This window comes from Drosophila miranda, chromosome 3 (genome assembly GCF_003369915.1).
Source record: "Drosophila miranda strain MSH22 chromosome 3, D.miranda_PacBio2.1, whole genome shotgun sequence".
NCBI classification, from domain to species: Eukaryota; Metazoa; Arthropoda; class Insecta; order Diptera; family Drosophilidae; genus Drosophila; species Drosophila miranda.
Window position 1 is genome coordinate 5064193 of NC_046676.1, and position 14046 is coordinate 5078238.

The 14046-nt window shown below is 46.5% G+C and overlaps 2 protein-coding genes and 2 non-coding genes across 4 annotated transcripts; 1 reads left to right on the forward strand and 3 right to left on the reverse strand.

Annotated features, from left to right (window-relative positions):
- Positions 1-625: 625 nt before the first annotated feature.
- Positions 626-4524, forward strand: LOC108158434 (tctex1 domain-containing protein 2). Its single transcript, XM_017290716.2, has 3 exons — positions 626-753; positions 3882-4208; positions 4287-4524. Exons 1-3 carry the CDS (start codon positions 737-739, stop codon positions 4450-4452), a joined length of 510 nt encoding a protein of 169 aa, XP_017146205.1. The 5' UTR covers positions 626-736; the 3' UTR covers positions 4453-4524.
- Positions 4525-4586: 62 nt separating this feature from the next.
- Trnat-agu lies at positions 4587-4660 on the reverse strand. The gene has a single exon. It is a non-coding gene; the product is annotated as a tRNA-Thr (tRNA).
- A 681-nt stretch (positions 4661-5341) lies between these two features.
- Positions 5342-5415, reverse strand: Trnat-agu. Its single transcript has one exon. It is a non-coding gene; the product is annotated as a tRNA-Thr (tRNA).
- A 2138-nt stretch (positions 5416-7553) lies between these two features.
- On the reverse strand, positions 7554-8788 carry LOC117188496. Its single transcript, XM_033392448.1, has 2 exons — positions 7984-8788; positions 7554-7916 (listed from the first exon to the last, which is right to left on the reverse strand). The coding sequence occupies exons 1-2, from the start codon at positions 8685-8687 to the stop codon at positions 7814-7816; spliced, it is 807 nt and encodes a 268-aa protein (XP_033248339.1). The 5' UTR covers positions 8688-8788; the 3' UTR covers positions 7554-7813.
- Positions 8789-14046: the final 5258 nt, after the last annotated feature.

Here is a 14046-nt window from a genome sequence, read left to right on the forward strand (position 1 = left end):
GACGATGCAGTCATTGCATGTCAACGTCCAAATATTGTACGCCCACGTACATATTTACTTATTAGAAGCCAGCATTCCTAAAAATAATCAGAATTCTCTACATTCTTCTAGGATTCTAAGTAATGTGCATGTTGGTGTGTCGACAGTTGGAAACCTATAATTTTAATTGGCAAAATGTCTGGCAGGGTCATGCAATGTTTGGAGATAGTGATAAAGAGAAGGAGAGAGGAGCAGACAGTTTGTGTCAAATAGATTGCAAATTACTCAAAATAAACACAATTTAGAATACATTGGCACACATTTGCTCCGCCGCTCAACCCTTTCTTTGCAGTCTCTGCAGAGTTGTCTTTAGACATGCCAACCTAAATCATACCAAAGGCAGAGCTAACGAGTGCCACGGTGACGAACTCACTCCATCACCCTCATTACCCTCATCGTATGTGTGTGTGTGTGTGTGTTTGTGCTGTCAGAGCTCGTAAGTCAATCACCATCATGGCGTACACTTTACCCCTTTCATTCGCCATCGGCCCCACCTTCCACACATTGTTAGCTGCCGGCTTTTGCGCTTTTATGTCTGGGAGCAGCCGGAGCCCGGGACCAGAGCCAGTTCCATTTGTGACGAGCGCACGTGCAGTTTTGCCGGAATTCCCTCTCTGGCGAAGTGCAGAGCTCCAGCTCCAGCTCCAGCTCCAGCTACCAAACCGTTAGACGTAGCATAGGCCAAGGCGCCGCTGCTATGAGTCGCATGCAAGCGTGAGTCCTATCCTACATATGCAAATTGCCCCGTTTCGCGTGCACCCGGGTGCTAATGAGTTCGAACCTGTTCCGAGTGTTGGTAACCCTACCCCCTATCCACCGTCGCCCGCATATTAGCGGAAAGGCAGGCGGTACAAATTGCCTAATTTGTTTAGCTGCTGTTTAATTTCTGTTGTGCCCCATTCGCACCCACCACCATCCGACCAGCCGCAATCGAAATCGAATAAAAACGCCCTCCTGTTCCAGTTCCTTCAAACGTTTGGCGTGTGTCGGGAAAAGTTTTTTTTGTGTTTGTCAATTAGTAACCTGGTAACTGCTTCGAGAACCGCTCGGGAGGTTAGAGATTCGGGTTGTTGCGTTCATTATAACACATTTTATGGCTACTTCTGCATTAAAGATGCGGCTTACGAAACTCAATCAATCATCGAAAGGAAATGTACCCTATAAATCTTCAATTTACGCTTTGTAGCCTGTGTCATAGCCTGTGTTACAGAACTTATTGCGATTGCCGTGTATGAAAATGATTGCTTCCTTAAACGTCTTATTTCTGCTGTCACAAGTTATAAAAGTATGGTAAGGAAGAATCATCTCGGACGATAAGGAGTAATGACTAGAGATGGGATTAATTTACCTTTTGTGTTCTTATCAAATGGCTAATCTAGCTTTTAAAAACAAATACCTTTAAAAGTAATACAAATATTTTTTGTTGTATTCTATATTTTTAACAATTTTGTTTTTATGTTTTGAATAATACAAAAAATTAATGCACTAGAGACTAGCTAGTATCAAAATATAAAATATTTTTTAGAAACATATTCTGGTGGTTAGGGGTGTATCTTAGGATCCGAAAACAGCCTCCAAATCTCAAAATTCTAAAATATTTTGAACGTTTTGAGAAAACCACTGAACCAAAAAACCGTTTTTAGTTTCAGTTAATTTAAATGAAAAAATATGCATAAATGTCCACAAATATTGTTTTTTCCTTACGAAAAACTTCTGAAACATTTACATGTTTCAAGTTAATGATGGATAATGCAGTAGAACATAAAACTCAAGAGGAAACACCCGGACGAAAATTCAAAATACCAAAAATTCTAGAAATGAATTTGTGAGACAAGTCAAATTAAAATCATGCAATAATTAATTTTCATAATTTAAAAAACAAATGATTTGTTATCCTTTTAAAAATAAATCTGCAGTCGTTAAGGGTTTCTAGTCTATCGAAGAAAGATGTCCCACGATGATGCTTTAATAAAAATAATCATAGTATAGGGCTTTTGTTTGTTATTCTTTTTCACATGACTTTATATGCAACAACACATTTTATTTTGCTGTACGTACCGTAGAGCGAACAACTTTAGCGGGTTCATTTATTTAATTGTAAAAACTAGGCATTTTTTTGCACCGAGTGCAAATTTAAACCAAATTCCGATGTTGCGCAAGCGAAAACCTTATGGTGACATTGAATGCGTGCATCTCTATATTAAATCGATATCAAGACTGAACAAAAGGTAGTGACAAGGTGAATGAAAATAGATTCAAAAAATGCTTCGAAAACTTAATTAATATGAGATAGATTGGTCCTTTCACATAATACGTATGTACATATGTAACACCAAGAGAAACTGGGGTTATACTCTAAAGAACATCAGCAAAGGTACGATTTAATAGGCTTTAGAAGAAACAAATGAAATAGTTTATTTTGACTACAACTATTGCTATAAGAGTGGCCTCCACTGTTTGAGATGGCGGGGACACCACCCCATACATATGCACATGGCCTATCCCAATTCCATACCGCCGTTTGCTCAATTTTCTATTGTTCCCCGGCCACTTGGCCCGACCATTTGGGAACAATGAGGAGTCGTCAACAGGGCACGTGACTTGACAGTTATTTCAATTTAATAACTTCATATATATGCATGTGTATGGACTTACATACAGAGATAAAAATGTATATATGGATCAAAGCTAGGGGGCTAGAGCGAAGTTTGCATACGCTGCAATCGCACAAAACTTTCGCGATAAAAAGCAATCAAAGTGCTTGAAAGTTATTGGCTAGAGCGGGGCGGAGACAGGGGCGAGACCTGGCCAAGAAGACCTCACAGGTGTCGCAAGGCAGCCGATCAAAAGTCATCAACTTCAAAAAGGAATCGCGTGCCTTCGTGGCTCGAAGTAATTTCCCCCACGAAAGCACAGCACCCACATCCATATGGCAACACTTTGCCGCTGACTCCGCTCCCTCTCGGCCCGCGCTCCTTGACTGTACCCCGCCGAGTTGCTGGTGGCGATGACACCCACGTCTCCACCGCCATCACCGGTGGGTTGCAATTGGAGCGCTCTGACTTGGATTTATGATAGGCGGCACGCAAGGCGGAAGGCTTGGTGATGGCAGCGTGACACGACTGTGCCACCATAATCGCCAACGATGAGAAGTACAGTGATCACTGCAAGGAGTGAAACTTGCCTGGACAAATTTTAGAGTAGCAATTTTTACAGATTGGTTGAAATATCTTCGCAAACAATATCTCGGCAACAAAGTCATAAAGACTTCCCCTTTGTATAGAAACAGAAGCACGTACGAAGATGGATATTTCGATTTGACTGCGATTTACAGATTTACGTACGCACAAACGTACTTGAGTACCTTATAGTTTGCCCTATTTAGAGCGAGTACTGTACTATATATCGTGCTCATGTCGGGTCTCAGGCGTGCCTCTCACTGCCACCTCCAGAGCCGTGAGCCAAAAGTGGGCTTAAACCAACAATGCTGAAGGGAAACTTTTGACGATGTGTGGATACCCGATGATTGCCCCGGCTCCTCGGGCATGAGGAGCTAGGTATTAGGCAGGGCTCGTGTTGGCATGTCGTCCTGGCTGACGTTCCTGTCAGTGCACAGATAGCAGAGCTCGCTATTTGTTTTCCTTTAGCGGGCAGACAGGGCTGCTCCAAAAATACCATATCCCAGGCATATATCGGAATACCCTCGGGAGACAAACAATGACCAGCTGGAGCAATATGAAAACGCGGTAGGACGCGACTCAGTCGCAGAAACTAAAACAAATACGTATAGAATCTTTGATTTGAGTCAAAGCTAATACGAAAAATTTGCACTTTTTTTACAGGATAACCGCATCGGTTCGCACCACAAACCGGATGAACGCCCTGCTTTCCGAGTCGATGCTCAGCCGGCGGCGGGCCCAGAATCCGGAGGGCGAGGGCGGAGCTGGATTTGAGGGCGGCGAGCGCAACGAGAAGCCAAAGAATGATTGGAAATTCTTTCACACCAATTTCAATATGGAACGTGCCCACAAGATCATCGAAGATTGCATCGAGGAGCGTCTGCTGTGGGATCGCTTCAGCCGCAATTACGATTCTTGGCGCGCCCTGCAGTTGGTCGAGAGTCTGGCGGCCGAGATACGCGATCGGGTCAAGAAGTTAAACCACAGTCGGTAAGTGTGATCTCCGCCTCCAAGCGCCCCTCCCCCTTCTTCTCCACCAATTGTCACTGATTCGATTCTTACCCTCAGGCATCGCATTATCTGCCTGTTGTCGATTGTGGAGAAGCAGAATCAGGGCATCTACCAGCGAATGTGCCACCTGATGGACGAGAAGCAGGATAACTTCACTCAGCTGGTCTTTGAGCGGCCCACCTACTTCATGATCGTTGTCCTGTATCTGGTCTACAAGGATTAGTCCTTAGTCCTTAGAGCTTATAAAGTTTCCTTTGGTCTAGTTAAGTGATTGGTTAAGACACGTAATAAATGATTGAAAATTGAAAAAAATCCTGGACAAAAAGTAGATTACAATCCCTTGTTGTCCTTGACGGAAGGCCCCGGCGAGATTCGAACTCACGATCTCCTGTTTACTAGACAGGCGCTTTAACCAACTAAGCCACGGCGCCCTTGCGACTTTCGTCTTTCAACTACTCAATTTGAGAAACAGTTCCCTACCGTTATCAGCCCATTAACCAAATTAATATTTGATATTTGCTCAGTTGTTTAAATTTTAAAATATCGAGCCAGGGAGAGGGAGTCATGGTTTTGGTAAGCAACTGTTAAGATTCCAGAACTGTTGCTGGAAAGCTCATGTTAGTTGATAGCTTTCAACGGCACTATAAGCTTTTCATGTGAAAGCTTTGACGTAACATTATACAAGTGAGTGCTTTAACTGTAACAGTAGTTCCTTAAAGCTGTATAAAGCACCACCCTAATGTTATGCTAACATAAAGCTTCAAGAGACGGTTACTTTTTACAAAGGACCTTCAACGGTACTTTAAACTTTCAGTATAGAGTATTTCCAAGTCGAATGATCCCAACCAAAATAGTAAAAACCTTGTATTTTCATTATCATGTCGACAATCATTCTATTTTCTAATCAGCCACTGCGTGATTTGAATGATTATTGAAACAATTATTGTGGCAATTGAAATATATCAATGGCTGGCAGAAGGCGTCAGTTGGCAAGCGCCATTAATAGGCACCATTAAACTGCCCCAAGGAAAGCAAATAACAGAAGTTTGATTTCAGGGGAAGGAAAACACACATAAAAAAGTAGAACCCCTAATATCGAATTTTTAAGGGATAGGCCCCGGCGAGATTCGAACTCACGATCTCCTGTTTACTAGACAGGCGCTTTAACCAACTAAGCCACGGCGCCCTCGAAAGCTGCTCGGCCAGAAGAGTGCACAGAAGTTGCCCTGCCGAAAGCGACCGTGCTGAGTCAGAGAAGAAAATTCATAAATAACTGTAAATACAGAATACCCTGTGTGTGAGAGAGAGTCAGCATACACTTATCTTTCTAAGAGGCAAAAAGTTCTATTGTGGCAGAGAACTAGTTGTGTAATCTATGCCATATTTATCTACAACTTGTGCCGTATCGTTTGCCGAGACGACAAAGTATTTATAAGTAGACGACGCCGTATCTGTTTGCTATTTAAATACTCGCTCACTAGCTGCCCTCTTTGTGCAGCTGCCGCTGGGAGGCATGTTTGCCTATTTGAGGCAGGCACTGGGATTGGGAATGGGAATGGGCTGGGTCTGGGTCGGGCTCTAAGAAGAACTGAAGAAAAATGCAAATGTTGCCGCTTTGGCCAAATGGAAATTATTTGTACTTTTGCGGTTGACTCACACACACACACACACACACTCACGGAGAGAGAGAGAGAGAGAGAGAGAGAAGAGTAGAGCAAAGTTGGGCACTTGAAATGTATCTTTGAAATTGCTAGAAAACAGCCCAAGGCAGAAGGCTTCTTTCTCTACTGCTGCTACGGCTGTTGATTCCTTCTTTTGGTTAGACATCGGCTTATTAGCAAGTTGGGGAAACGTTTTTTTGGTTTCTGTTACTTTGGCCTGTCAAAGAGTTCAGTGGAGCAGGAAAGGCACGAACCGCCAAGCAATTGCTGGAACGCCGTTAGAACTGAATGCCATTTCATCAGGAGAACGGCCATGGGTCATTCCTGCCTGCCTGGGAATTGTGTGGCAGCAAAATGGGGAAAAATTGCCGATCAATCGGACGGCCCTTTCGGGGGCAGAGCAAACGTGTTACTTGGATCTGTATCTGAGCTTTGAATGGCCCCAATAAATCACACGATTCTCTACGCACAACTTGCTGAGCCCTGTTAGGCACATTACAGAGCTGAATGGCATGCGGATGATGGCTCGGCTCTATTCCCCCCCTCCCAGCAACAGTTTAGCTGGACGTGGACACGACTAACTTCCGAACGTTTACAAAACTAATTGCCCAAACTTAGTTGCTCATCAAATTGCCGCATCATTTTACGCAGATTTTTATCGCACTAACCCCTGTTCAGACCCAGTCTCAGTCTCAGTCCCAGACCCAGTACACGAGACACAGTACAAGCCCCAGACCCGGCCCCGGGCCGCGTACTCACTATGGCCAGCCAGCGAATGAGCCAAAAAGTATCTAATGTGTTTCCTGTGTTTTAGCAATGTAACAGCCCGTTGGTTGTCTGTGCCTGCCCCTGTGTCGGTGTCCGTAGCCGTGTATCTGCGTGTTCGTATCAGTGTTTGCGTACCCTATTCCAAGGGGAGTATCGTCATCTGATGGAGAGGAAACCTCGGTTGCATATACTCGTTGCCCTCTTCTGTGGCATAGAGTATACGCTGTTCGTTTCGTCGTTAACCATTCCCCCGCGCCTCTCGCCGCTTGTTAGAGCATTGTAATTTGGCATTGGCATTGGTATTGGGAAGCTAGAGCCGCTTATCAGCACATGACTCCAATAAATTCGTATTCGCTCTTCTCCCCCCTTGCCAACGCACTCCCGCTCTCCTCCTCGCGTTATCTTGCATCTCACTCAATGCGATACCCATGTCGATCCCTAGTCCAGGTCCTCCTGCCTCACCGCACCCTCTCACCCCCTCGTCAAATGCGCAGCAATTGAGTTTTTACGCATTTCGACAACCTCCAAAAAGGATATGGGATGCTGGAGTCATGAGCTGGAGCTGGAACTGGAGCTGGGGCTCGGGCTAGAGGAGGACGATGAGGAGTGGAGCCAGAGCAGGATAAGGATTTCAGCCATTCCTGCCGGCGCTTAGCTTCGGGCTGTCAGCTCAGCTTCCTCTCTATGTCTCTTTCTGTGGTGGGGATTTGCTTCGTTTTTTTTCGAATGGGAGGTAAAGGAAAAACAAATCTGCTTTTGTTTTATCTGATGCCGCTTCCTATTTAGCCGCTTGCCATCTTATCCTGGTGGGAATGCGTGCACATTTGGATGGCGTCGAAAGTCGGATTAGGAAGCCTCGAGTGTCCATGATATCCCCACTTTAAGGCCATTTTCGCAGAGTTGAAATTTTGTAATTATTGTACGAGTATTATGGGGAAACAGACACGGGAATGGGCCTCAAAAGGGCCATTAAGGCCGCAAACGTCAATAACCCTAATTGGGCGACAGTTTCAAAGCAATTACAAACAGACCCTACCCCTACAGCCCTCCGCCAGCACGGCGGAAAGTCCCTCAATAAAGTCGGAGAATAAAAATCAACATTAATTGCCAAAAGTTTAGAGTTGAGGGAGAGGGCGGAGAGCACTCCAGGAGCCCTCAAAGCTCACTCGAATCGCGAAACTCAGAGCGGAGTGAGTTGGGTGGGGAGGACGGTGCGAAGGAGGTAATTGACTTTTGGATGGCAGTCCATGTGCTGGTCCTGGAAAGATGCAAGCGAGATTACATAGCTGGCCGCAAGATCAGAAGCAGTCAGTCAGAAAACTCACCTGAGGCTGAACTGGCGGTTGAAGAAATGGAAGTAGCAGAGCATGCAGTCGAAAAGATTGTACAGGAAGAGGCGGGTCTGTATTATCTCCATCCGCACCTGCTGGAAAGTTTGGTGGTGGCAGTGCATCGGGACCATCTGCACCCGCCTGCCGTCGATGTGCTGGATGAGCTCCCGAATCCGCCGCTGGTACACATTGCTGTCCACCTTGCAGGCCTTGTGCTGCTCCCAGCGCTCGATGCACAGCCCGAAGTGGTGGATGGCCTGCAACTTGAACTCCTCGAAGGTGTCCAGCTCCCGGCGCATCCGCTGGATGCGGGTGGCGACTAAGCAGCGCCACCCATCCAACTCCTTCAGCTCCTTGCGGCTACTGTTGAGGTGTCCGGCCATCGACTGGAGCTGACACCTTAGCACACAGTTCTGGCGCCGCAGGGCTACCAGCTGACGGCTCTGTGCTGTAAAAAACGACTCGTCCGTGTCCTCCATCGCTGCCTGCGCCTGGCACTGGTCCTTGGGGCTGGTCACCAGCTTGCTGCGCAGCAACAATAGACGCTGTTTCAGGGCCTCCAGCTCGTCGTAGATGGCGTCCAGGTCAAGCTGTTCCTCCTCCTCGCCGCCAGTGCTCGCGGGCTCGGGTCCGCTGGTCAGAATCTCGCTCTCCTCCTGCTGCAGTCCCGGGGCCCGGCACTCTCCGTAGTTCCACATGCTGACTCGGGATTTATTAGAACTATTTCAGAGTGATTTGAGGGTGTGTGTGTGTGTGTGTCTGCTGGGGTCTAATCAAAATGAAATTCAAATGAAAGCGGTTGACAACAACTGCACGGATCGTTAAATCAAAGTTAAACTGATTTTCCCTTTCAACGAGTGCCGTGCCCGTATGTCCCCCCAGTTGGCGCCTAATTTAATTGAGTTAGGAAAATCCTGGGGCTGCCGCGTTTCGGTTTCAATTAAATGAACAACTTTTCAGCGGCTGCCCCTGCCCCTCCCCTAGACTGACGTTGTTATGGCATTTTAACCCCTAATTTATTAATGACTGCCGGCATTCGTCAGAGCAAAAAGTTCATATTTCAAAAATTCTGCGAAGAAGGGTTGGAACTTATTGGGCGGCATTTGATTAATGACACTTGTGACGGGTCTGTGGGGAGCTTGGGGGATGAAGACAGCCCCATTTTATTTCCTCTCCCCTTTCCACAGGGATAGACACACCCCAAATTGTGTGTTTCAACAAAATATTTGCCAAGTTTCACTTTTCGTCGAGTTCTGTCACGTGCAAGTTGCAGCAGCCTGGCAGAACTAGGACGGATGCCAAGCCAGAGCTTATCCATAAGGTTAGAGTGCTTGCCCGTCTCCAAAGACCATCCCTGGGATATTTCTGCATACCGTTGCGCATTGTGACATGGCAGATGAATTTGTCGGAACATGTGTTCAGCTCCTGCTGCAGCTGTTCAGCAAGAGGTCCTACCGCCGTGCCGTCCATTCCATTGGGGTGCTGAAACTGATACAGATAAATTAAATTTCGTAGCCCTGTTTACAAGTCTGCCAGGATGGCAGGATGGCAGGAGCAGGAGCCGCTTGAACTTGCATGCCAGCACGAATTTTGATTTCTATTCCTGTTTCCTGTTTCCTGATCCCTCTCCCCATTCGTCCCATATTAGTTGTGGCCGCCTGACGTGCGGGCATCCGTCCTGTCAGAGGTTATTGGCATTATAAACACGTAGCCCTGCACACGCCGCTATGATATCATTCCAAAAATGGGTTTATTTGTGGTCTTAATGGGGGTTTTAGTTTTGGGAAAGTCCGAAATAAAATTCTGATTCGAAATGGTGTTTTCGTTTACCAATTTTGTTGGGAAAAAGGTAATCCATTCCGATGAATGTACACGAGTTTTGAGTGTGTGGAAATTTCCACTTCCTGAATATTAATACAATTTACATATAGAGGTAAAGTAGTAATTTGTAATTTGGAATGGAAAATGGAATGGAAAAAAGGATGTCAATTCCTATTCTTTCTCCGCTTCTGTAGCGTTTCCCATTCAATCTTTTCCATTCGCAGAGGAGACTTTACTATGCATGCGAGTTTGTCATTTCCATAAATCAAACGATGCCAATTCGCAATAACTTTCCATCGGCGGCATAAATCTGAATATTTTCGGTACCCCACAACCAGTGCAGGGAACCAACCTAATCCCTGAGCAAACGTGACTCAATTATATGGCCAACAATCTCTCTGCCATCTCCCATCTCATGTGTGTATGGTCGGGCGACGGCGTCCTACTCAAATTTCATATGATGTTTTTTATACAATGCATAATTCGGGGAGAATTTATGTGGAAAACAATAAAATTGAATCGTTTTCGCATTCAGCATTCAAAGGCGGCAGGCAGGCAGCACTGACTCTGGCTCTGACTGGCAACTGCTGTTCGCATAATGAACTCATCTAGACGAGAATAATAAATTTCCCAACGGAAGCAGAAAGAAATGGCCCTGGCAGAAGCAGCAGCAGCCATTTTAAGGCGTACTCCTTATGCTTCATGCCCCATGCAGCAGCCCCATGTTCCAGCCCCATCATCGTCATCCCCCGGCCACTGGAGCCTCGGTTCCTTCCTGGCAGTCGTGTGTGATTTTATTTCTGCTAGCAGGATCCCTCTCCAGGACAGGTCGTAAACCACAAGTGCCCCGACTCAACGCGACTCGACTTGGTTTGGTTTGGTTGGATTCGGCTTGGCTTCTGTGTGGCAGCGACTTTGTCACATTGGGGCTTCCGTTGCCTGGTGCCTGGTGCCTCCTGGCTCCTGGCTCCTCGCTCGTGGCTCGTGGCTCGTGCCTCGTCGAGTGTTTAACTCATGAACGCCCACTTTGATTTCCATTTGAATTGTGCGCACAGACGGCGACGCGAGCCACTTGTAAAGTTGCCATATGTGCCACCGATTTATGGACGTCGCAAGTGCCCAAATGGAATGGGGGAGATAGAAACCCTTAAGGGATCTAGCAGGAAGCTATAAACAGTGCCAGAAATATAGAGAAGTAATCAGGAAAAAGCGGATTAGCTTATCTGATACTGTCTAACTATTAGTCGTGGTTGATGTGTCCCGCGCCAGCTCCTAGTCGATCAACTCTTTCCACAGAAGCTGAACCGAAGTCAGTGGTGGTGGCTATCTATCAGCTCATCCAGAACCCAGTGCTTGCCAGATCGTCGAGAAGTTATATCAGACAGCTGGGAACATATCCTGGATCCTGCAGCGACATGAAGCTGCCATTCGCCTATGGGGCGATCGTTGCCCTTGTCTTTTGCCTCGTTGGCAAAGGTTGCTTTGAGGCGATTCGAAGAAGGAAAGTGTTCTAGAAGGGGAAATGGAAATGGCAAACAACGAAATACTTTCACCTGCTGCTCCAGACGATTCAATTAAATGCAATTCGCACGCACACATGGGACTGCCTGGGGTTCGGGCGCTCCTGTCCTGTCACGGCGCCTTCTCTCGTTTGAAAAATAGATTTCTAAAACGTTTAAGCTGCTGCATGTGTCTTGAATTTTAAACTGCTGTACGGCACACCCCCACACCCCCGCCCGCCCTCTCCATAAACATATTAAAATTGCGCCAAGGTAGGATGCAAGCTAGACAGCCACCCCCAGGACTCGGGACCCAGGACGGACCCACCCTGATATGCTCCCGGAGCATATGCCTGGGCCGCCAAATAGCACAAACGTGACCAAAGTTTTTGTGACTCTTTGTGCATTGTTGGCAGGCGATCATTTATCTTAAATGCCAGGCCATGGATACGGGGCCCCAGGCTGGAGCTGGGGAATGGAGTTGGGTGCTCCTTTGTGCGGTGCTAACGTCTTCTCTCTTATTTTTCTGGGGCTCTCGGTAGGCAGGCCGGTTGCCTGGCAGCCAGCAGAGGAAGTTTTCGAAGGTGCACGCGGACGGCCTAATAAGGAGCCACGACGAACGATGAACGATGAACGATGGAATTCATGATTCTAAGCAGCTTTGCGGGCAGGACAACCCAGATCCCAGGGATATGACCAGCTCTTAATGGGCGAGCTGGGGTCAAGGCTTGAGTGAAATGGAAATTGCACAGTTGAAAGGAAAAGTTTCTGTTCCCCACCAAAGAAAAAGTTTATTCATCGATTGGAAGTGAATTTCCAACTCAAATATTTAAGTGAAGTATGGTAGGGAGGGAGGGCTTTTATACACTCGTTCTTCCAGAAAAGAAATCAAACTTATATTGAAGTTTGGTTCTTGCACCCTACACTCTTTCTATATTCTATAGCTGGAATGTTCTCATCGTCTTTCTGCTAAGAACTCGACTAAAAGTGTAAGTTTAGTTCCTGATTTTTCACCCTTTTCTTTAGCTGAAAATCTCCCCCTCCAATTTGAAACATTTCTATGCAAAATCACATAGTTTCTCCCCTCCACATTTGCATCGCAGCTGAGGCTCGTAAAACTTTTTGACAAAACAATTACGGGGCATGCAGAGACAAACAAACAATGTATAGCCACTCCACTACGGACCTTTCTCTTTAGTTGTGCGAATCCTTAAACGAATATAACCCCCTTTTTCTTGCCTTTGTTTAAAAGAACTTTTTGAAATTTTTGTTTGTTTGCCCAGCGACTTTGTCTGGCGGAAGGTTCCGTTCCTGCTCCTTGGACGGATATTAAAATTGCAAAATTTTTTAATCTTTTTTGAGGGAAACGTTTTACATATTCTATAGATTCTGGCGCACGACATAATGTCCCTATTGGGTGTTCAGCAGCCTCGCAGGGCATCCCATCGCACGGCATCCCAACGCATCCGGGAGCAGGAGCACATAAGGTTGAATTTATGTATGTATTCGGGCATCACAATTCCCCATGCCACTCGCATGGCAATAAAAGGAATATCCTGTATAAGGACGTTTCCTTTCAACCAACACCCAATCGCAGCCAGTTCCAGCTCCAGCTCCATCTCCATCTCCAACTCCAGCTCCAGGAGCAGCCCCAGCCAGGAGCTCCGTCTGCTCCTGTTTCTGGCTGGGAAAAGTTTTTTGTCCTTGCCGATGCCAGCAACGTAAAATTTTTATAGACACGTAGGTGAGTGAGGGAACCGGAACCCAGTCCTAGTCTGAATGTGTGTGCGTGTGTCCCTGTGTGTGGGAGGATGCTTAAATCCCAGTTTACTACTTTAGGTGTTTACCACACAAAAGGCCAGAAGCGGAAGGCGGAAAGCGGGAATCCCATCCTCGAGCAATCGTCGAATTATGCAGAAGAAGTTGAGACCAAGTTGGGACTGAGATTGAGATTGTTTCTGGTGCTGCCGCTTGATGAAAGATTTTTATCATGCAAATAGTTAAGGGGCCGCATGGAGTGGGTGTGGCTGTGGATGTGGCTGTGTGGCATTACTCCTACATTTTATGGGCTCTACTAAATTGGATTTATATCAGCATCTGCTGCCACCCACCCGCTGAGAGCTTTAGGCCAGAGACAGGGGCACAGGGCGACAGAGGGACAAAAGCAAGTGCCAGACAAAAGTTTGTCGCATTTATCACTCGATGGCTTGGGAAATATGTTTTAATCATATTTATAGCGTGGAAAAGTTGCTCAGCCTTGTCCGGGGGCCGGGCGTGACCATGCCCACTTAACTTATTGACATTTGACCTCTGTGAAAGCCCCCGAAAAACGAATGTCTAACGAATCAAGCCGAAATCGTTGCTGCCCCAATACAAAGGAAGTAAGAGAAGAGTGAGAGGGGCTGCCTGACTGGGGGTAATCCTGCGCGTGCTGCGGTGTGCTCGCGGCATTGTCCTGCTTCGAGTCCTGATCCGAGTCCTGCTGCTGGTCCCCCGCCACTATCTAATTTATTTTCCTGCTGCGTATTTGCATTCGACTCCTGCTTGTTGTTCATTTAGAGCATCTTCCATCATTTGTTGCTCTCGGCCTTAACAATTTTTCCCATTGTCGATACTTTCCCGGGCCATTCCCTTCCGATTTCCTGCCCATTCGTCCCATCCTCGGGCTGTTGTTGTTTGCCATTGACGATGATGATGGCATTATTATGTGTTGGCCCCCTGTTCGCTTTTCCACCGC